This window comes from Elephas maximus, chromosome 4 (genome assembly GCF_024166365.1).
Source record: "Elephas maximus indicus isolate mEleMax1 chromosome 4, mEleMax1 primary haplotype, whole genome shotgun sequence".
Classification (NCBI taxonomy): Eukaryota; Metazoa; Chordata; class Mammalia; order Proboscidea; family Elephantidae; genus Elephas; species Elephas maximus.
The window spans coordinates 109518325-109541417 of NC_064822.1; the positions used below are offsets into that span (position 1 = coordinate 109518325).

At 55.3% G+C, this 23093-nt stretch overlaps 3 protein-coding genes across 7 annotated transcripts in view; all 3 read left to right on the forward strand.

The window, feature by feature from the left end:
* The first annotated feature begins 663 nt into the window (after positions 1–663).
* HOXC4 (homeobox C4) overlaps positions 664–23093 on the forward strand; it is a 60902-nt gene continuing 38472 nt past the window's right edge. For 2 of the 5 annotated variants that reach the window (XM_049883323.1, XM_049883324.1), the window contains exon 1: positions 19192–23073. The gene's annotated coding sequence lies outside the window, so the exon portion shown is untranslated. Of the gene's footprint in view, positions 848–19191; positions 23074–23093 lie in introns of those variants that run through there. The other 3 variants (XM_049883322.1, XM_049883326.1, XM_049883325.1) reach the window with 3 other exon arrangements.
* Positions 5894–9158, forward strand: HOXC9 (homeobox C9). The gene is made up of 2 exons (XM_049883329.1): positions 5894–6516; positions 8241–9158. The coding sequence occupies exons 1-2, from the start codon at positions 5979–5981 to the stop codon at positions 8483–8485; spliced, it is 783 nt and encodes a 260-aa protein (XP_049739286.1). The 5' UTR covers positions 5894–5978; the 3' UTR covers positions 8486–9158.
* On the forward strand, positions 15049–18634 carry HOXC8 (homeobox C8). Its single transcript, XM_049883331.1, has 2 exons — positions 15049–15494; positions 16839–18634. The coding sequence occupies exons 1-2, from the start codon at positions 15059–15061 to the stop codon at positions 17129–17131; spliced, it is 729 nt and encodes a 242-aa protein (XP_049739288.1). The 5' UTR covers positions 15049–15058; the 3' UTR covers positions 17132–18634.

Genomic DNA, 23093 nt, shown 5'->3' on the forward strand with positions numbered 1-23093 from the left:
ACAGCCCTTCTTGAGAACAGGTGAAGGGCGGCGGCTGCCTGGGACCGGGAGCTGCGGGTGGGAACGCCAGGGCACGGGGCTTTGTGTGTGTCCTGTGCAGGGGAGGAGGTTTGAAGTCCAGGCAGGGCAGCAGCCCGACTGTGGCCCGGCGGGCGGCTTGGCTAGGAGGGGCATCCCGGCAGGGCGCGAGAGCACGGACAAGGTGGATTGTATGTGGACTTTGGCCGCAGACGGAGCGGAGAGGGCTCTCGGGCGGAGGCCCGCGGCAAGGCGGGCAACCGGATGTTGAGTCTGTTGGAAGGACCTTGAGGTTTGTTTGGTGTTTTGGCTGCCGGGGGGCGGCGGCCAAGAGTGTGGAGCACTCAGTGCGCCGGGCCGGCCGGTCAGCGTGGGCGAGGCTGCAGGCCCCGCACACCTCTGCTTCTGGAGACGGTGGCCAGGACGTTGGAATTGAGATCGATCAATGGTCACAGCGTGAAAAATAAATGCAGCCAAGGATCTTTCTTTTTTTCTTTTCCACGTAAGAGGTCCTTTCTTTTTTCTCTCTTTCGGAGATACCTGGATTTGGTCCAGAGCAGGTTGCCCGCGGGAGGGCCCTGAGAGCGGCGGCGCGCGAGGGAGGGAGAGAGGGAGGGAGGGCGAGAAAGAGGGAGGGAGGGAAGGAGGGCGGGCGGCGGTGGCTGCGGTGGCCGAGGCTTCCCTCCCCCGGCGGGAGGCGGCAGCCCAGCATCTGTGGCCGTGGGGAGCCAAGAAGCAGGTAACGAAGGCGCTTCCCGAGGCAGGATTGGACCAAGCCAGAGGAACCGAGTCTTCCGGGTCTCAGTCAGAGGCCCTGGAGGGACTGAAGGTAGGGAGATCGGCTCCCTCCGGGCCTGGCCGACGGGCCTCGGGGAATGTTGAACCTGTATTTGATTTTAGGCTCACACTCATGTTGTGAGTCCGTCTGTCTCGGTAGATGCGGTTTGCCTGTCAGTCTGCCTGTCTGTCTGTCTGAGAGATCCCAAACCCTGGGCTCTCATTCAAAACGCTGAAAAAAATTGAGAAAATTCGTCGGAATGTGTACTTTCATTCATTGGATTCTCTGCAACTCAGCGGTGCGGTTGCTGAGCCCCTAAGGTGGAAGGGAGCTTTCCTCCCGCTTTCTGGGTGCGGGGTCCTCTGGCCCCCTCCGCCACGGGCAGTGCTTCTGGCTCCCGATTCTCGGGTCGCCCTGAGGTTTGAGTCCAGACAGCTCCCGGTCAGGCAGGCAGGCGGGTGAGAGACTAGCGGATCTGGCTCCTTGATTGTACTTCGGCCTAGTATTGTCTCTCCTTTCGCCACCTCCGCTTTCTCTGTCTAGGCTCCAAAGTCACTGCAAATTTCCTTGCGACACGCACGTTACACAAAAGATCAGGTAACAACCGCTCAGGGCCATGGAGGCACTGAGCAGAGAGCACCCTTAGCACTGGGGCTACTCGCCCTCCAGTCACTCCCTGCGCTGGGAAACTAGAACCAGTTGGGGGAGCCGGAAATAGCCCCTTTTGCTGCGGGGCAGCGGGGCGGGGGCGCCGGCGGGCGGGAAGGCAAGCCCTGCAGGCCGTGGCGTTGAGAGGGCCACGTTCACAGTCCCTGAGGGTTTCACTCCTGCTGGGCTCGAGAGCCTAACTCCTGGTGTGAAGGGATCCCAGATACCCACCTGGGGTGGGGCAGGACGCGGGTCTCCTCGCGGCAGGCCAGGAGAACTCAGTTTCTTCTTCCAGCGCAGGCCTGAGCTAGGAGGAGTTGTGTGTGGGTGTGTTTTTTCCCAACAAAGAGGGATCAGGAGAGAGAAGGGGGGAAAGTAGAGGGGAACCGGGGAGGGGGCGGGGAGGGGAAGAGGGCAGCGGAGAGGAGGTGAAATGAGCCCATTTCAGGGGGAGAAGGAAAATGAAAGCAAACGGAGCACGGCCTCCTCCGCACAGGGCGGGTGCTGACGAGCTGGAGAGAGGGCTCCCTGCCTGCGGCGGCTGGGGATGGCCCGCTGGGGGCCCCGGGAAAAGCCTGTTTTAAATTTAATCCGAACTTGACAGTGCGGATTGAACCGGAGGGAATTTAAATCACTAAAAGGGAGGCGAGGGGCAGGAGGAGGAACGACTCTAGCCTGTCTTACTGTCTGTCCTTCCCGCGATGCTGGCTCTGGCTTGAGGTGATGGAGTAAGGATGCCCCACCCCCTTAGGGGACTCTCTTGTGCCCAGTGAGACATCTTTTGGGGTGGGAAGGGAGCTCTTAAAACCAGAGTGAATGCAGAGCTCCAAGCTAAAGCTGGGGTTTCCCCCCTCCCCAACAGGGACTCCCAGCGGCCTCCAGTCCCTCCGGGTTTGCCTCAGCGGTGCTGAGGAAATTGAAGAGAGTAGTGGTGGTAAGAGGGAGCTGTGGAATCTGGCAGGAAATTTAGAGGGAGTAACTGAATCCAGGAAGATGAGCCCCTCTTTCCGGGTGCCCCCCACATCCTTTGTGCCTACACACCCACAAGCCTGGATTTGGGGGGACCGTGGAGGCCTGTTTAAGATCTCTGACCTGCCACCCCCACCTCCAAATGAGGAGAATGGGAACTACAACCTACATGCAATTGTGGAAGCTTCAGGCCTGGTGGGCAGGGGACTCCCAGGCTCTTCCACCCCCCTCCCCAAGGCTGCCTCTCTTGACAAGGCATAGGCGGAATGGGGCATTGGCAGGAGGAGGGTGTGGGCGAGGCCTGCTTCCTGATCCACAGCTGTGCCTGCGCCTGAGTGGGGAGGGTCCGAGTTCAGGCTCTGAAAGGAAGGCGACAATCTCCCCTCGGTTTCACGGAGGATTTGAAGGCAGCAGGGAGCGCAGGCCGGGGATCAGGCTGCCTCACTGCTGCCGCCTCCACCGGGTGGGCAGGCAGGGTGTGCAGGCAGCTTAAGAGTTGAAAAGCAGGCGGTGGCCAAAGGGGGTAGGAGAGAAAAGGGCGTCTGTTTAGGAAGACTATGTCTATTTGAGGGGCTTCTCCAAATAGCCGAACCCCATAGAAGAGGGTGACTAGGGGCGTCTTCCCCCCAGGAAAGCTGAGGCTCGGGGCAGAGGGGCCCTGCCTCCTGGAGAAGACGCTAAAGAGGAGCGGAACGTGAAACCTTCTTCAGCTCCTTGACTAGAATGCGGCTCAGCCCCCAGCCGCCTAAGCGACTGCCTGCCCAGAAATGGGGTTCTATATCCCGGAGGCCTAGTGTGCCCACCCAAGCAGGTCGTCGGGAGGGGCAGGAGAGGAGGCCTCTTCCTCCTTTGTGTCCGGACAGAAGTGGCCGCCGCGCCCGGAGCCGGTCCAGCGGCAAAGGCCCGGCAAGCGGACTGCACAATGCCATGGCTGCTCCGCCAGCTCGCGCCCTGCCCGGTCCTGCCTGCCTCTTGCCTGCTAACGCCGCCTTTCCCCAGCCTCTCTCTCTGCATGCCTTCCCTTCCCCGCTCGCTCTTTTCTCTTGCCTTTCTTCTTTCCCTTAATTCGTCTGTCTCTCTTTCTTTCCTAACCCCTCCGTTTCCTTGTTTCCTTCCTCCCTTCCTCTCTGCGGGCCTGGCGCCGCGTTTCAGTTGGTCTGTCTCCGGCTCAGTCTTTCCCAGCCTCTGTCCCCTGACGTCCTCTTGGTCGCAGTCTGGCCCCGGGCCCCGCCAAAGACTAAATGTCCCTGCTCATTGCTTCCAGCAGCCGCCCAAGAGCCGGGCAGGGTCCCCAGCTGCCGAGGGCTGGGGGAGGTGCTGTGGGTCCTGGAGATTTGGAGAAAGCCTCGGCAGGGGGACAGGAACCTCCAGTCTTTTCCTTGAACTAGTGAGGGTTATTTTTTGATTGACAGCTAACCCTACCCCATCAAGGCCAAAGAGATACTCTGTATCTTGCTGCAATTTGGATTTCCTAGTCCTGTCAAGCCTGGTGCGGGGGGGGGGGGGGGGGGGGGGGAGACAGTCAAGCTGAGGACTACCAGGCTGAGGCCCCAGGTTGCCTCTCCCCAGCCAGGTGCTTCCCTCATCCTCCCCATGCCTGGAAATCCCAGCCCGGATAGACCGAAAAGGAAAGAACCAAGAGGGGGAGGAGCAGAGAGTGGGGTGGGGGCCTGGTGGGCTGGGGTTGATGCTGCAGGCTACAGCTCTACCAACCCCCCCAAATCCCCCCCCCAACACACACAGGTACTCTGGGACACCTATCTCTACCCCAGGAGACACAGGTCGACAGAGAAGCAGGAGACTACCAGCCCCCGCCCCCACCCCTGGTGTTTGGTCCCCTCCTGGGGACAAGAGAGGAAAAGAAGGGCAGGCGCCTGGGGTCTGGGAAGCCTCCTCCTTCCCTGCCGCCTCAGAGCCTGTGTCTCTGCCTCAGCTCCAGCCCATTTCCCTGAGCACAGACTGGGTCTCCTCCCCTCTGACCCTGAAATTGCACCCCTCCTTCAAACTTGCTCTGCTCTGCCTAGGGTGCACTGTGTCTCTGGGGATCAATTCTCCATCTCACCTGTCCCTCTCCTCCAGCCAACCTCCCTGCCCCCTCTCCTGCTCCACACTGAGAGTTTCCTGCATATCTAAAGCCTCCTTTTCCTCAGCCATCCCTGGACAACCTGATGAAAAGCAGGAGGCTAGGCAATGAACCCCAATTCAAGGAGGAGGGTAGCAACCAACTTACTGGGGGTAGGACTCCAAGTTGCTTGCTCTTCCCCTTTTAATCATACTGCCCCCTCCGGAATTCCTGCATCCGACCCCAAAGAAATTGCTTTCTACCAGCCTTCCATTGCCTTTTTCTCCGTTCCAAAAACAGCCTACAATTTTATTTAATGAAAGACACATTTATGAACAATCAAATGATCCTCATAAAATTTTTATTGAAGGACGTAAAAACAAGCTACTTGCCCACGACCGAGGTCTCCCTTTCGCCTTCCCCGCGCTCACCCTGGCTCTCTGCAGACAGAGCCTGGGAGCTGACTTCTTTTTTGGGGAGGGGAGGGTGTCTCAGCGATGGAGTTGGGGGCAAAAGAGGGTAAGCAGGAAGACTGGATGGCGATGCCCCACTTAAGTTGTGTAAGTCTCTCCTCTACTTCTTCAAGCTGGCAAAGAAAGATTAGACAATAAATTTAAAATAAAGGTTCTTGCACATCTGTGCCAAGGCGAAGAGAGGACTTCTGAGGCTGATGATAAAGGTGTTTGGGGTCCCAAACCCCCACCCCTCCTACCGCGGACCACTTTCCCCAAGCTTCCCCTACCCCAGATTTGGGGGGCTGAGTTGGCCAGTGGCAGAAGGACGCTCCCCTTTCTCTCCTTCCCTCCCTCCACCCCAGCTTCCCCAGTCCCCTCCCACACTCCCTCCCTCCCTCGCTGCTGCTGCTCCTGGAAGAAATACATACATACACACTATTTAAAAACGCATTTAAAAAAGCCACGTTAGGAATTGACAATCGCTGATCTGGGCTCGCGCAGAGACTGCGGGAGCGTCGGGCCCGACAGAGACAGATTACGTCAAGAAATAGTTCCTCCACCTACCTCGGCCGGCCTCCCCGCCCCTGTGGGGCTCCCGCGTCTGCTCGGCCCTGGGGGTCCGGGGACCGTGGCTTCGGGGACTGGCATTTTCACCCCATTAGAAAATCCTCATGGGGGGGCGGGGAGGCCATCTACTTGTGGGTGGGCATGGGCAAGGGGTTTTCTGATGCTATAGGAGCCTTCCCGAGGGGGTGGCCGGCGCCTTGGGCCCAGAGTTCCGGACCCCAGGAAAACGCAGGTCGCGGGGATCAGCAGAGAGAAGGGGGTGGGAGAAGGAAAAAAAAAAAAAAGCAAGGAAAAAAAAAAGCCCCTGCGCATTGATCCGCGCCGTATTTTTGGGTAAATACGATCACGTGGGGGCCGGGGAGCCAATGAGCTGCGGGGAAAAGGCTGGAAAAATAATTACCTGCCTTGATTGTTCTGTGAGCAGATAAAAAGTACATATACAGTTCATACAATAATCTTATGTATGTAAAACCCTGTTACGATGTCGGCGACGGGGCCCATCAGTAACTATTACGTGGACTCGCTCATCTCTCACGACAATGAAGACCTCCTAGCGTCCAGGTTTCCGGCCACGGGGGCTCACCCCGCTGCCGCCAGACCCAGCGGTTTGGTGCCGGACTGTAGCGATTTTCCGTCCTGTAGCTTCGCGCCCAAGCCGGCAGTGTTCAGCACGTCGTGGGCGCCCGTGCCCTCGCAGTCGTCCGTGGTATACCACCCGTACGGCCCCCAGCCCCACCTCGGCGCCGACACGCGCTACATGCGGACTTGGCTCGAGCCGCTGTCCGGCGCCGTCTCCTTCCCCAGCTTCCCGGCCGGGGGCCGTCACTACGCCCTCAAGCCCGACGCCTACCCCGGACGCCGCGCCGACTGCGGCCCGGGCGATGGCCGCAGCTACCCGGACTACATGTACGGCTCGCCCGGGGAGCTGCGCGACCGCGCCCCGCAGACACTGCCCTCGCCCGAGGCGGACGCCCTCGCCGGCAGCAAGCACAAAGAGGAGAAGGCCGACCTGGACCCCAGTAAGTTGGGAGCAATTTTCCTTTACAACCGGCGCGGGAGGGGAGGGGAGGACGGGCGGGGGGAGCTGGATTACAGCCCCTCGGAGCCGCTCAGGGAGCGCGGGAGAGGGGCGAGGGCGAGGGGACGAGAGGACTCAATAAAAGAGAATTACCTTGAGGAGCTTTCAGGGACAGGAAGGTCTGAGAAGGGGGCCCAGGGAGCCAGGTTGGGAGAGGGCCGAGGGGGGCTCCTTTCCCAGGAACTGACTTTGATGAGAGACCTCTGCCCCCCAACCCCTACCCCAAGCTTTTTGGCTCAGTGACCACTTTCGAAGAAATGCAGACAGGGCCAGGGAGTAGGGCAGAGGCGAGGTTCATTTTATAGTTTGAGATGGGACGGGGGGGAGAGGTGGAGAGGACACTGGGGACAGAGAGGATATACCCTAGGGAGAAAAATCACTCCAACCTCCCAGCCAGCCTGGGGGTCCTCACCACCCCACTAGAGACTCATAAAACAGGAGGTCCATGGACTTTTCCTGCCCCAGGAGCACTGGGGTGAGGGGTCTGGGGGATTTTGCAGTCTGGGAACTTGAAGAGATGAGGACTTCCAGAGTTGGGGGAGAGCAGTGGGATCCCGAGTCTCCTTAAACTTGAGAACCTCTTCTGACGATCTGCAGAAGGGATGGTTGAGAATAGGGGTTAGGGATGAGGAGCAGGGAGGCACCTCCCCAGATTAGAGAATTCTGCGCACACACACACACACACACACACACACACACACACACTCCAGTCAGGGAGACAGGGGCCTTCTGAATATTGCAAAAGAAGGGCTGGGGGAGGTGGAGGGCATGTGGGAGCTGCAGGGCTAGAACAGCGGAAAGAAGGGGAAAGAACAGGGGAGGGATGCAGCCCCCTGGGTGTGAGGAAGTGTCTGGGGGTGTCCCAGGAGGAGGCTGCAGGAAATCTTCCCTCCAGCCCCATAAGGGGCCAGGGCCTAATTATATCCCTCTGAAGGCTTCCCTCCCTGCCCTCAGCTACTCCCATAAACCTGAAATTGGAGGCTTGGCTCCTGAGGAGCCTGTCCTGGGGCTGATAGAAGAGGGACACTGGAAGCCACGCAGGGAAGCTAAGATATAGGGGAGCTTGTCCCCAAAGCCAGCAGCTCTCTGGGGAGGGGAGCAAGGCTTTGCTTGTCCCAGCGTCACCCTGAGAATTCGCCTCAGCAGGGTAGAGCTCTGAGCAGAAACAAGCACTGCAGAGGGTGACGATGGGCTTGGGGACTCTCAGGGTCAGGAAACAGAACTGCTGAAATTTCAGGACTTGGTCGTGGGCTGGGAAGATGGGAGGGGGCAGAGGAGGAGGGAGGTGGGGAGGAGAGAGACCTCGCTATAAAAATAAAAAACAAGAGAGAGAAGCGTTTATGGGCCTATGAAACGGTTGGGAATTTGGACTTTTTATGAGGATATTCTCGAATTACTACTCTTGAAGCTGAGGACCAGATCGTAGGGGCTTTGATAGCTTCAGATTTCCTACAGTTTTAGGTGCTGGAAACTGAAAAGGGGGGGGGAGATAGGGAGGGGGCAGAACGCAAAAGGAGGAAGGGAGAAAATTCCTAAACCAAAACGTGTCCAAATTCAGGTTCAATTATTGGGTTTGGGGAGCCTGGCTAAGCCTGGGGGAAGGGTGACAGGGATCCTGGGCTGCACGGGGGCTCCACTGACCCCTGCCTGTGTTTGGCCCTCCAGGCAACCCCGTGGCCAACTGGATCCACGCCCGCTCCACGAGGAAGAAGCGCTGCCCCTACACCAAGTACCAGACGCTGGAACTGGAGAAAGAGTTTCTCTTCAATATGTATTTAACCAGGGACCGTCGGTACGAGGTGGCCCGGGTTCTCAACCTCACCGAGCGGCAGGTCAAAATCTGGTTTCAGAACCGGAGGATGAAGATGAAAAAGATGAATAAGGAGAAAACCGACAAGGAGCAATCCTAAACCCTGCCCGGGCCTGCTGCCTCGGCACAGCCAAGGGAAAAACAAAACCCCCCAAAAAATACCCCAACCCAAGCGGGAGAGAGCACGAAAAAGAAAAGGAAAGAGCAAGATAGAGAAAAGCTAATCAGCTTAAAAAAAAAAAAAAAGGAAAACTCTTGCGATTTGGGAGGGTTCAGTATTGAGAAATTGGTGTTTTAGAGTTAGTTCTACCCAGCGAGGAGGAGGCAGGGAGAGAAACCACATTCTCTTCCCCCAGCGCAACTGAAATAAATGACACACACAAATGTGTTTTTTTTTTCTCCTTTTTTCAGAGAAGCCAGTACTTGAATCGCTATATTTCTTTTTTTTTTTTTTTTCTTTCCTGTATCGTATTTGGTCCGGGTCATCCTTCTCCAGGCCTGGGGCGCTCTGTGTGCAGACTTTGTACAAAAAAAAAAAAAGACACACACATACACAACAATGGTTGCCAGCCCAGGAGCTAAGGGGCGAGGGCAGGGGACCGCGCCCGCCGCGGGCTGGGTCAGGCGGCGCAGGCCAGTGCCTCGAGCATGTACATAGCAGTGTTTGCTCTCATCCTCAGCGTCGGTCCCCAGCATCGGTTCTGTAACGTGCTTCTGTTTGTTATGGTATAACAGCTCTGTGTTAATATATCGAAGTCACTTAAAAAACCAGAAACCCAACTGCATCCAGTTCTCGTTATTTCTCCTCCCTGTGGCTTCCAGGCTGCTGTTGTGGAGGAAGCAAGTGCTGAGATCCTCTGGGGGCGGCTGGAGCCAGAGAAGGGGCTCCTTCTACCTCGGAAGGGCAAGTGCCTGACACTTCTCTCCAAGCAGGGCAGGGGGCTTGGCGGGGTGGGGTGGAGTCTGTGGAGGCCCGGGCCCAGCTTGTGCCTGCCCCGGCTGGCTGCCTGCGAGCTTCCTGGTGGCTAGATGGAGCCAAGGGGGGGGGGGGCATGGCAAGAATGGTTTTCCCTGAGTGTAATTAATTGTAATAATTTATGAGTACACGAGATCGGAGGGAAGAGATAGGTGAAGATGAAAGTTGGGTGCTGGGTGAGGGCCCAGGCTGGATTCTTGCCTGGCTGCATTGAAGGATGGCTAGGAAAGAAGGCTGGGGTGGGGGTGCGGTGAGGAGAAAGGCCTGGCAGGCCACAGGGAGCAGGACAGGAGCTGGGGAACTGCTGTGAGAGAAAAAGAAAGGAAAATGCAGTGAGAAAGAGAGGCCACTCTCGAGATAGACAGAAGGAAGGCAAGGAAGGAAGGAAGTAATGGAGAAAGATGGCAAAGTCAATACAATAAGAATTAGATTCAGTTTCTACTTCTCAGTGCATTCTCGGCTCCGCTCTCTGCATGTCCTACTTCTTTTTCTCTCAATCTCTCTCCTTTGGTATTATGTTGAATGTTGGTCTGGGGGTGACCAGGGTCTTGCTGAGCCAACTGCAGCATTTCTAGGGGAATGGTACAGCCAGGACCCAAGGAAGCATGGTCAGGGATTAACCAGGGTTGAGGTGCTCCCTGGTGGCTGCGGGACCCCAGGCGTGAGGGTGTGGGGAGATGTGTGTAACTGTCCGGTGGGGATGATCGGCGGCACTGCACCCCAGAGCACCTTCCCCAGAGCCGGCAGTTTTCATCTGCTAATAAGAAGCAGACATAAACTGCAGCGTATGCCTAGGCCGGTGCCCCCTTTCTCGGAAATCCCCCAATCTGGAAACTATTAAACTCAAACTGCTTGAAATATAGCCCTTTAATATCTCAGGCTGCCCATTCTGGCAAGGGTGCAGGGTGTCGCTCTGAATACTTGGGGAATACCACCGTAAAAGAAAATAATTGGGGGGCCCCAGTCCATTTGCAGCTTCCCCCACAGAATCAGTTTACAGGATGGGTGAGGCACTTGTGGGGACCAGGCCCTTCCCTGTCCTTTGAACCTCCTAACTCCTCCTTCCATTAAACGGTCCAATTCTGGGGCTGGAGGAAGGTGAGAATGGGCAAAAATATTGTTTTGGTAATATTTTGAGGGGGCAATCAGACGTCGCAAAGAACGTACTTCGCAGATGAGAGGCACTCACTGGCCTTCCCGGCTTAGTCGTCCTCTTCCCCAGTTGCAGAAGCGATTGTTTTCTTGGACCTTTTGAGAAGTGTGTTGCCTGTAGCCTTCTGTCTTTTCTGTGTCCTCACTCTTCCTCTTGGCCATTTTCCTGTTCTGGGACCCTGGCCTCAGTTGTGCACCCGGCGGAGGCCAAGGCAAACTACTCCCTGCGTCCGGGTCAGCGGGACCCGGGGCTTCTCTCCCGCCAGAGCTCGGCCTTGTTTCCAGGCTTCCACCCGGCCCTGCTCCAGGCCCTGTCGCCTCTGTCCTTCAGCGCGGCCTGCTTCCTCCAGCCCGCCGGAGCTGGCCTTTCTACCGGCAGGAAGGAGGGACGCAGGGCTCGGAGGGCCCTGGCCAGAGTATGGATCCCAGAACAGCCCGCCCAGCCCACTATTCAATCCCAACTCAGCCTTCAGCCTGCAGGTCGCGATTGGATTCAATTTTTATTCATTATCATTTATGAATTAAAATACCATCACTACCACCACAACAATACACATATGGGGAAAGAAATGAAAGCTGGGAACGAGAGGGGCTAGCAAACACCCTCCTCCCCTAATCTTCCCCTCCCACCTCTCCTCTGCTCCTTTGTCAGAATCACAAAACCCTAAAGATTGTTCCACTTGGGAAGGCAGCGGATAGGTACATTTCCGCAGCTCCGAAATGCCATTTTTATGGTGCTGTTTGTCTCCCTGCGCTAGATTCTGAATGGGGCCGAACAAAACAGCAGCGCGGAGCTGGCTAGACGTCTGGGCTTAATTGTTTTATGGTTTAAATAAGGTGGACACTCTTTCCTTTGAAATCGGATTATAGGAATGTTTTGTCTATGGCCCACGGAGAACAGGACCTCTCTGGCTGGGAGGGAGAGGTGGGAGAGCGCGCGCGAGAGAGGGATGGGCTACAAACCAGGGAGCAAACAGCCGGTAGAAGTCAGAGTCCCACCCCAAAGTCCGGCAGGCGGCGGCGGAATAGGCGATGCGGGGCCAGCGTCAGGGTAAGAGGAGCGAGGAGCTTAGAGCGCGTGCCGTGGGCCTGAGGTCGTGGACGCTCCGGAGAGTGCATTTGTTTGCGCGGAGGTGTACGAAGTCAGAAATGCACCGGAATGGGGGCGGGGGGGCAGATCGCGGGTAGGTCCTTTGCGCAGTGTCTTAACGCGGCAAGGAAGGGTAACAAAAAAGAAAGCAGAGTGGAACCTTTGACAAGGCTTATTTGGAAAACTTAGAAAACAAAAGAACAGAGGTCTCGGGGAACCTCCTTCCGGGGAATCCCTCTCTCCGCACCCATTTGGAGGCTTCTTCCTCCCACTTCCCACCTTTGGGCCAGGCCTCAGACCTGCTCTGTTGGCTTTTTTGAAGACGGGTTGCATTGGAGCAAGTAGACGCGAGGTGGCGCTGTTGCTCAATGTTAGAGGCGCCGGTGTCCCCGGCCGGCCCGGCAGCACTGACGTTTGAGGCCCGGCCCGGAGAGATGGCAGAAGGATCAGCGCCCCGGCCCGGCCCGGCCCCACTGACTCTGAGCAAATCAATCCTCTCACCTGCGAGGTGTAAATAAATCGAGAGTGGCGGCAGGAGATGGGCCTTCGCTCGCTCTGGCAGAGGGCTCTGGAGAGGCAGGAGGACGGGCTTCGAAAATAATCGCTTTGCGGAGGAGATAAACGCGAAGCAGCCAGCGCGTAATTAACACAAAAAGGCAGAATGACCCGGACAAACGAACATAAATCCGTGGTACCTAGGAGGGCAGTGCGTGCCTCGGGACGAGGGGCAGAGTTGGCCCCGGCGGGGATGGCTGCTTGTGGTTCCTTTACTTCCAGGCTGGGGGGAGCGAAATAAATCAGATAAGTCTAAAAGGAAAAAAAATTAAAATTCAAGTGAGAGAAGGAGAAGACGTGGCACCCCACCCCCAAGAGGGAAAACCAAGTCCAGCCACGGGTTGAGGGACTGGTGGTCTCTCTGGGCGAGTAGTGGTGGCGGCATACTCGGGACAGTTGCATTCCAAGACACAAAGGCCCGGAAGAATAGCTCTGTGGCAGGGTTTTCGCTGGACCGTAAAATGTTGAGCTATTCCCCCCATCCTCTAAAAGATAAGGTGCAAGCTGGGAGCGGATCCGGTCCGCTGGGTCTCCTCTTTCCAGGCGGGGAAGGGAAAGTATTTATGACAGTCCCCCGGTGGGCCAGATGCTGGGAGCCCAGAGTCCACCCTGTTCAGCGGCGCACATGTAGGTAGGCCTGGAACCAAGGCAGGAGTGTGCTCTTGCAGTAGACAAGATCCCCTGTTGTGCGCCCCTCCCGCTGTCCTGAATCCTGGGAAGGCATGAGCCTTGGCATAACCCTTCTCTGACCCTCCCCTCGTTGGGCTCTAGGGCTGGGGTTCTGGGTATCACAGAGTTTGGACAGTCCCTAACTCCATGGGGCTGATTTCCCCTAAATGCAAGGGATACTGGAAGGGTCTCTTGCTGGGGTACTAGGGCATCTCCTTCGGGAATTTGGCTGAGAGGAGCTGTTTCTCCAGGAATTTAGATAATAGGGTGACTCTAGGGGCCTCGCTCTTTCTACACCATCCCACTCTGCACTGCCACACATTCCCCCACCTCCAGAGCTGGTTTTCTAACCACCTCCTTCCACATCCAACCTTGAAACCCCAGGATGTGGAAAGGAGAACAATTAGCAAATTTCTTCGTGGTGCAAAGACCTAAAAATGACTCTGTTCTGTTGGGCATTATGTACCTGTGTGTGAATGCAGCCTGTGTGTGCACGTATGTGTGTACAGTGTCCGCGAGGTAGCGGGTGCTTCCAGGATGCATGCCGGTTTACTGTGAGCGTGCATTTGAAGAGTCTTGGGGTGAGAAGGTAGCACATACAGTGCGTGTGTATCTGGAGTGTACCCGTGCTGCAGTGTGTGTAACCACCTAGCACACTGAGGAGGGGGAGGACCGGAAAAGTCATTCTTATTCTTCTTGTTCATTCGTATGCATACAGCACACACATACATGGCTCTCTTGCTGTCTCCTTTTTTCTCTCTGCTTATGTTCAGCCCACATAACTGTACATACATATGGCCCAGGAAGGATGCTGATGGACTAAGGTTCTTTCATCCACTAGCATTAACTTGAATTTGTCCAGTCCTGGGGCTGGGGGCAATTCCCCAGAGAGAATGTGGGTAAATATTTAAAGAATATCTGTTGGTAGTTCTCATCCACATCTTGGCCTGGGCAGCCTGCCTGGGGAAGAGCGGGTGCAAGGAGGCCAGGGAGCCCCTCCAGGCCAAGTTGGCATTTCCTATGGGATGAGGGTATGTGGGGACAAGTAAGAGGTCTGTTCCACTCCCCTTCAGCCCAGATACAAGGAAGACACACCCTGAACCAGCTCAGCCAGAAGCCCAGGGACCCACATGCTGCTCCCCTCCTTTCTAGAGCCCACAAGCAACTTTGCTGTGAGAGCCCCCTGCCAAGCTTGTGACTATCTGCTGAGCCTCCTGCCCTAGGCAGGTGCTAGCATCTGAAGTAGCAGTGCAGCCCTGACTGGGGATATAGACAGCTCCCCACCCTCTGGGCTTTTTCTCTACCCATATCAGACAGGCAAGAGAGGAAAGATGTGGCAGCTTCCCATGCCTGAGAAGGGACAGGAGATGTGAAGAGTTTGATGCCTGAAGTATGTGGAGGAAATGGTGTGTTTGTTCCTCCCCAAAGTCCTCTGACTTAAGGACCCCCTTGGGAGTCCATCTTTTGGGTTAGAGGACTTGCTCTCACTTGCTGGCATCCAGCCCCCTCAGGAGCCTTATACCTGTTGAGGTAACCTGAGTTGACCTGCTGGCTCAGGTACCTCTCTCTCTCTCTCTCTTCCAGAGAGGAAGGAAAAGAGAAGGGGGGTGCGGGGAAGATCCTTCAAATGTGAATGCGCACCTTGGAAAAGCCGCCCCAGCCATTAGCTAGGGCTGGCTCGCCACCCCTCCACACACACCACCCCCATCTCTGCCCCCTCCTCCCTCCCGGTCCCCCTCAGCCCCGAACCCCTCAACCCCCCGTCATCTCTCTCTCTCTCTCCCCTCTCCCTCTCTCTCTCTCTCTCTCCCTCTCTCTCTCTCTCTCTCTCGCCTGTCTTCATGTCGTGGATTGATGAACGCGAATCGCGTGTAAGCGCCGCCACCGCCGGGAGTCTGAGGAATTCGCCTGGGCTGTTAAAGGAAAGAGCTAAGTGAGAGAGCGCGAGCTCTACCTACCGACAGTGAAGAGAGCCGCCGCCGCCGCCGCCGCCGTCGCCCGCTCGCCGCCCGCCGCCGCCGCCCGCGCCCCAGCCCCGGGAGCCGGGCCGAGCCCACCGAGCTCAGCACCGAGGCGCCCCCCACCCGCCCAGCCCCAGCCCACCAGCCCAGCCCAGTCCAGGGGAGCCAGCCGGCCTGGGGTTCGGTCCCGGGGGGAGGGGAGTTTCGGGGTACCGGGCGGGGGAGCCGTGAGCCAGAGGGGAGGGGGCCGCGGGTTTTCATGTGCCCAGCATGAGCTCCTACTTCGTCAACCCCCTGTTCTCCAAATACAAAGGCGGCGAGTCCCTGGAACCGGCCTATTACGACTGCCGGTTCCCTCAGAGCGTGGGCAGGAGCCATGCGCTGGTGTACGGGCCCGGCGGCTCGGCGCCCGGCTTCCAGCACGCCTCGCACCACGTCCAAGACTTCTTCCACCACGGCACCTCGGGCATCTCCAACTCGGGCTACCAGCAGAACCCGTGCTCGCTGAGCTGCCACGGAGACGCCTCCAAATTCTATGGCTACGAGGCGCTCCCCAGACAGTCCCTTTATGGGGCTCAGCAAGAGGCGAGCGTGGTGCAATATCCCGACTGTAAATCCTCCGCCAACACTAACAGTAGCGAAGGACAAGGCCACTTAAATCAAAACTCGTCTCCCAGCCTCATGTTTCCATGGATGAGACCCCACGGTGAGAAGCCTTTTCTCTTTCCCCCTTGGTCTCCCGCGCTCCGGGATCTTCCCCCCCTCCCTCCACTCCTTTTTGTCTGCCTTCGGTTTCCCTCCTGGCTTTGGGGTCTCTCCCGCCTCCCCCCACTCCCGTGCCTCGGTGGGTTTCTGCAGGTTGGGGATGGAGTGCCGGGCTCCTGGGACATTTGGGGGACTGGGGTGAAGGTAGGGAAAAGGTGGTGTCTGGGGGCAAAGGGTTAAAAACCGTTTTCTCTATCTCTCTCTCTCTCCCTTTCCCCATCTCTAAAGTCAAAGTCGGGAGGTGGCTGGCAAGGGGCCCCAGTACCCTGAGGTTATCAACCTTCGGAGAAAATCAGTTCCCCACAAGGCAGAGAGCCTGAGTCCAGGGCAGTGGCCAGGCTGTCTTGGGGTGAAGAGAGACCCCTGTTTCCCTCCCCTAGCTGAGTTAGAGAGTGACAAGACCCCAAGGACAGCCTCTCTAGCTCTCTGGGGTACCCACTGCCCCCTCTCAGAGACTAGCCTGAGGGCCACTACCCCGACTTTGCTCTACTTCCCCCAGCTGGAGAGAAGACATGGAACAGGAGAGGAAGAAAAGAGAGTGCTTGGAAGGAGAGAGGCCATACAGATTAGAGGGCTCTGAGGTTCAGAGGACCCTGGCAAGGCTTCCTCCAATCAAGGGGTTGTAGGGTCTCCCTGAGACCCTCGAAGGGGGCTCAGGTCATGAGCCCTTCCAAGGGCAGCCCTTCATGGCCCAATTTTGAAGTAAAAGGGAAACGAGAAAGTGACAAGTTCCAGCAGGGATGGCCCGTGATTTATTTGCTGGTCTCCAGTTAGCAATCAGGCGAGCAGTGATACATTCCAGGAGATCAATTATTTTTCTTATTGGAAAAGCATTAGGCAGAGAGAGGTGAGAAGGGGGCAGTCAGCAGTGCCCCCTCTTCTTTATCCTCAGCCTCAGCCTTTTTTTCTTTCTTTTGGAAGCAGACTCTGTTCCCAGCCCTTCTCTCCAAATGCCACCCTGCACTTGTAAACAAAGCTGCAAGGGCCAGTTTCCTGGGACTGCAGGCCTGGAGGATTCTTTGGGTTCCTCTGGTCTCTGCTAGCCCCCCAGTTTCCAGACAGACCCCAGCCTCTGCCTCCACCCTCATTGCACCTCCCCAGGTGAAGTCAAACCAAAACCGTCCCCCAAACTTTCCTGCACTTGCCTGCTTTTGGCCCTTGTCTTTTCCACAGAAGGGAGGGAAACTGGGGGGCTCAGAGGGAGAACTTTAGAGGAAGAAGTGTGGTAGGGGAGAACCAAGCCCGCCACCCAAGCGTAACCAGACTGGGGTTCTGTTCTGTCCAGCTCCCGGGCGGCGCAGCGGACGGCAAACTTACAGCCGGTATCAGACCTTGGAACTAGAAAAGGAGTTTCTCTTTAATCCTTATTTGACACGGAAGCGCCGGATTGAGGTCTCTCACGCCCTGGGACTGACTGAGAGACAAGTGAAGATCTGGTTTCAGAATCGAAGGATGAAGTGGAAAAAGGAGAACAACAAGGATAAACTTCCCGGAGCCCGAGATGAGGAGAAAGCAGAGGAAGAAGGGAATGAGGAAGAGGAGAAAGAAGAGGAGGAAAAGGAAGAAAACAAGGACTAAGCAAAAAAAAGAGAGATTCCCCCCCCCCCCTTTTAGCAACTCCCTTGAAGTTTGGTTTTATGGTAGCAGATAAATTGAGAAGTTTACGACTGTCATTTGCTTTTATAGAGAATAGAATGACACTCACAACTCTAACTACCTGTCAGATACTTGCAGCTCTGGTTTTATTACCTTTGGACTTCCCCCTGCTCTTTATTTGTCTGGGGGCTGGCGGGGGGAGACAGAGACACAGCAAAAAGGAAAAGTTTGGACTCTGTCTCAGTCCTTGCCCCCAACACACACTTGCCCCTACCCCCACCCTTGCTCGTCCTTTCTGGATTTTAAGGTCTGAGATCTGGCCTTCTCTCCCCCTCTCTCATCCCCTTCTTGCCACACTCCCACCTCCCTCTTTCTCTGGTATTTGTTTTAGAGGGGAACCCCCTCAAAATGCGGAAGAGCACTCGTGGCTTTGTATCTATGCTGAGCCCGAGTATCCATGCTAGGAGTAGCTTATTAAATTTACTTTTTTGAAAAGGAAAGAAAAAGAAAGAAGAAAGGAAATACTACAGAGAAATTAAATGATAGCAAGAAATACACCCACCTCCACGGGGCTCCCCACTTAGAATGACCTCTTTGGCTTTTTCTAGGAACCTGGTGGAAACCTGAAGATGTGGGTCTCCCCTTCCCCCTTTCTAAGGGGGTAGATAAGAGCCCGCCTGCAGTCGCCTATCAAAATCTACCTAGCCATCCCTTGGTCACTGGGGCCCAAGCCTTCCTCTTTTTCGCTGTCTGATTTCTGTTCTGTTGGGCCCGGCTTCCTCTGAGCTGCATTAGTGCTAGTGCTCAGAAATCGCCATAATCATGAAAATAGTAATGGTAATAATAATAATGATAATAAATCTTTAACGTACTACCTAAAGGGAACCTGCAATAATCTTGAAAAGAAAAAAAAATGAGAGAGAAAAAAAATCCTGATACAGGAGGAAAAAAAAAAAGAGAAAAAATAAAAATTAAAAAAAAAGAAAGAAACCTGCAACGTATTTTATCAGTACCTATAGAAAAAATCCTGCTTTGAAAGTATTCGTAATGCAGTTTTGTTGTCGTTTGTTGCTGCTTATTTCACTAAGAAAAACCCAACAACTGAGACTGCCTAGCCCGCCGATCCTGTGCGATTTTATTGTGCTTCTAACCCCAGTAGAGTAGAACTAAATTGCACTGAATGTATAGTTAACTCTGTCTTGAATTCTCTGTTTATGCAATGTGCTCGAAAGAAAAAAAACGTTAAAAATATATCTATAATAATAATTTCTGGTCATTTGTCTCTATGTCCAGCTATGAATGTAGATTTTGTGTCCCAACAGCTCTGTTCCTGGTCCAAGTACTTTGTATTGTATATGTGAGTCATAATAAAAAAAAAAAAGAGAGTGAGAAAAAATATTTGAAGCTGAAATGACTTGCCTTCTCTCCATCACCCACCTGTCTCTACCCCTTGCCCTTGCTCTGTATCCCCCTTTTCCAATCTGGAAAAGGCCCCCTCCACTGGTCTGACATTGAGGTGGGGGGAACTCACATGGAGAGGGGCTTGAGGGTTGGGATGGCAGGTTGGACTGGGAGGGCAGGTGAAAAGGAGGGGGAGGGGGAGGAAGAGGAGGAAAAGGAGATTTCCTCCAGTGCTGGGGAGAGGAGGGGTATTTCAATATATTCTTGGGGGAACCTCAGCTCCAAACAAACTGGGTTTCCCAATGGCAGGACCCCAATGAGAAGACACACATTTACTCCCCTCCTCCTCAACCTTGGGCTGGGCCCAGACAAAGAATCTGCCCCATGCCCTCCCAAAAGCTAGGCCTTTTTCTTCCAGGGGCTGAGGGTGAGGCCTTTATGATCTCCAAGGCCCCCATGGTCAGCCCCTTGGCACGCAGCACCTAGCACTAGAACAGTGAGCAGTGTGGGGGGAAGTGTGAGGCTTGAGGCAGCTGCCCCAACTGAAGGGTTTGGCGGGAAGATGCCTAAAGGTGGGGTGGGAGATCTTAAGGGTGGGAATGAGGAGACCTTATGACTGGGGGAGAAGAGAGAATGGGAAAGTGAATGAGTTGGTGAACTAGCTAGCCTGGGTTCACATCCTGAAACTTGACTGGCATGGAGCCATCACTGTCACCTAGCCAGAATGTCCACTCCGGCCCCTATTCCTGCTGTTTCAAGCCTGCTCCTGGCTTTGCCTTGGCAATTGAGTAGCCTGCCCTGCCCCCATAGTTCTGGCCATTGGCCTGGGGGGGGGATGGGCCTGCTGAGTGGACAATCCCCCAACCACAGCAGAGTAGGGGGAGTCTCCATTCGACTCCTCATTCCCCAAAATAAATGGTTGAAGGCTCAGGAACCCAGGGGCAAAGAGGTCTCTCACTTCTCTCTGGAGAGTCCCAGACAGAGAACTCTGTTTATGCCAGTAAGATTCTGGTCAAATAATCCCAAATTCCAGAGATACAAGTCGTGTGACTCAGCCAAGGGTAAGAAGAGCGTAGGCGATCTTCTGGTCTTAAAAACCAGACTCCCAAAGACTGAAATATTTTTGAGGCCAGATTTTTTTCTTTCCCTCTTTCTCTCCCCTGGTCGGTGATTTTCCCAGACCAAGGCCCAGACGGACTCTTGTTTTGTGTAATTTCACCCGGGACCGGTTGCAGGCTCCCACGCATAAGTGGTCCTGAGCACGATTGGGTCAGGCGCCGTTGATAGGGGGACTCCTGCCATCCCCGGGAGGCTGCGGATTGGAAGCACAGTCTGCGGGCAGCCAGGGACAGCTTTGAGCAGGAGCTCCCGGGCAATCTTTCCGAACCTGGGGTCCCTGTTGCGAGCGCGTCACCAGTCAGGTAACCCCCCACCCCCCGCCCCACCGCTTGCTATGGGAGACACCCGCTTGCTGTGGGAGACACCAGCTATCCGCCGGAGAGGCCCGGATAGAGAGCATTTTGCTCTGGTCCCAGGCCTTTCCACGGGCGTCGCCTCCAGACTCCGGGGGCCCGCTGAGGGTTGTTTCATTTTTAAAATGTGGAATTATGATTGCTGTTAATAAAAATCTCTGCTCTAGTAGCCTAGAGGAGTGAACCCTGCATTAAGTGGCTCCAATGGGCCTCGCCGCTTTTTTCTCACACCGACTGTCCCATTCATCCCTGCCCCTGCTTAGCAGTGCCCGTGGCCCCAAGCTCGGCGCGTCAGAAGGCGGGGTGCGTCTGGTGCCCGGCATCGCTCCAGATGCGGGCATCAGGGGGGCCAGGCCAAGCCAGCCCCAGCCGCCCCCTCTTGAAGCACCCGCTCCCCCGCCCCTCCTGCTCACCGCCCCTCTTTTCTCGTTTGGAAAGAAAAGGAGGTAAAAAAACGGTTTTATGAGGGAACGTAATTGCGAGCGGGGATGCGCTCTCTTTAGAAACGCGTCCTTCCAAATGCTCCCGCCGTCCTATTACCGGAATGGGACCATTCGGCTGCAGCAGATAGGACTTTCTCCCATTCTTTACTTTTTTATTAGCCAATCGAAGTGGCTTCCGAAAGCTATTTGTGATTTGTGAAAAATAGTATCTTTCAAAATGCTGAGTTGAACCATCTCGACCATTTCGCCTAGAATTTATTATTCTAATCTCACCAGTAGAGACGGGATAATGCAGCTATTAAGTTGGGGGGTAAATTCGTTTCTCTGGGTTGTTGTTTTTTTTTTTTAATCCTTGGCATTTTCACTCCCTCCCTGCTCCTTCACTGCAGAGGCCACGGGAGGCGCAGGCCTGCGAGGATCTGTGGGGCCCAGTGAGATAGCATCCTGAAGGGTTCCTAGGAGGGACTTTTGGGTGGGAGAGTGGGTTGGCCTCCCCAGCCTCACCTTCCCTAAATGAGGTGCCCCCAGTGACTGCCCATGGGCTGGGGAAAGGTACTGCGGCCCCATTTAGAGCTGTGCCAATTAGGTTGTGCCACAGACTAGAAGTAAAATTTCCGGTGAGCTGCCCTCAGAGCTGTCCCATTCTCCCGGCTGCCCATTGTGAAAAGCCGGGCCAGCGCTTCCTCCTCGTAATTTTTAACTACCTGTTATAAAATTTATGGGTGGGTTTGTAAAAGGAACGAGGTCCCTGCATCCGGCGGCTGAGGGAACAGCTTCGATAACTCTGGAGGAAGTTTGGCGAGGGGGTGAGGGACTGACCCCCTGTTGGTTGGGGTGGGAGCACCTAGCCATGGAAGTCCAGTACCCAGATGATGGGGAACCAAGGGGAGAGCGGCTGGCCATCAAATCTCCAGCTGGTGGGCTGAGTGGCCAGGCTTGACCCCTTAGCAAAGAGTCCCTATGAGGAATTTATTCTGGGCTCCCTAACTTTGGACCCATCGCCAAAATTACGGGTCTGGAGGAGCAGGGTGCTGGGAACTTTAGCATGGAAGGTGCAGTTCAAGGCAGGAAAAGGTTCTTTTTTCAGGGCCTGGGAGAGGCTGGTCCCAGCTCTTTCTTTCTGAAAAAGGCAGGCGGTTGTGGGCAACCTGGTAACACTGAAAAGGTTTCAAACTACCTGTGAACCCCAAAGGAAAAGGAAATGGGGACCAAGGTCTTAGGCCTTTATTTTTAATTCTAAAGTGATTGGGAATAAGCTGCCAACCAAACTTAGGAAATGAGGAGACCTAACACTAGGGATGGTCTTGGGGGAAAATTCCATGCTGTCTGAGAAAAGGACCTGGGTATGAGGGGTGTCTTGGGGGCACTGGAGGCTGTCCCCAATTCTCACCCCTCCGCTGCCTCTGCAGGACTACCCAGGGTCACTCCAGCCTTCTCTGCTCTTCAGACTACGGTCAGGTCAGGCTTGGTTGAGAGGTTGCAAGTGGCCTGAACCTACCCTTACTGTCTGGGGTGGGGTGGGGGTCTCAGGGGCACCCTGGTCCTAAGGGTGTTGCTCTCTTCCTAGCAAAAAGATAGGCGTAGAGAGGGCATTCCTTCTTCACCCCGGCAGCTATCACACTGCCCCAATGCCATAAACCTTTGCAAAGCTTAGGTTACCCCAGATCCAACCTAAATCCCCTATTTATTAACGAAAATATTTCAAATTCAGCACAACGAGGGGTAGCAGCCCACCCCCAGAGGCAGAATTCTTCCTTTCCTCCTCCCGCGCCCCTCCCCGCGCCCTTTGCGCCCTCGTTTGGAGCAGCACCGCCCGTGGGGAGTGGGCTGTGCGTGGGGGGGGGGGGTGGGGGCCGGGGATGCTCCCTCTCGGAGAGAATTGGGTAAACATGGCGACCGCGGCGCCCATTTGCACACGCTACACAAATGCATCGCATTCCCGGTTGTTTGCAGAAAATTTACAGCTGAGTAATAAAAGTTTACGATCGACTCACAAGTTGGATTGGCCACAAGAAGTCATGTGGATTCCATCCATGAACGTGAACTTTTTATTGTGGTTTGTCCGTTCGGAGCGCTCCGCAGAACAGTCCTCCCTGTAAGAGCCTAACCATTGCCAGGGAAACCTGCGCTGGGCGCTCCTTTCATTACCAGTATTTTTTTTTAATTAATCGGATTAATAATTATTTTCTTCCCCCATTTAATTTTTTTCCACTCAGGTGGAGTTGCCAGAAGCTGGGGGCACCTGGGGAGGGTCGGGGTGGAGGGAGAGGCAGGAGTTGAGGGCATCTCTCTCCCTTCCCGACCCTCTAGCCCCCCAAGGGGCAGGAGGAACGCGGGAGCAGGAGCTGAGACAGGGAGCTGCAATGCCTCCGCCCCTCCCCTCTCCCAGGCTCTCCCTCCTGCTCCCTTTTTTCAACTCTTCCTAATTTTATTTGGTTTTTTGATGATTGGGACTATTCTTGTTTATTTTTAAATTTATATAAAGTGTATGTGTGTGTGGAGCTGAGACAGGCTCGGCAGCGGCACAGAATGAGGGAAGACGAGGAGAAAGAGAGAGTGGGAGAGAGAGAGGCAGAGAGAGGGAGAGGGAAAATGACAGCAGCGCCGGGTAAGTGTTTCCTTATTGGC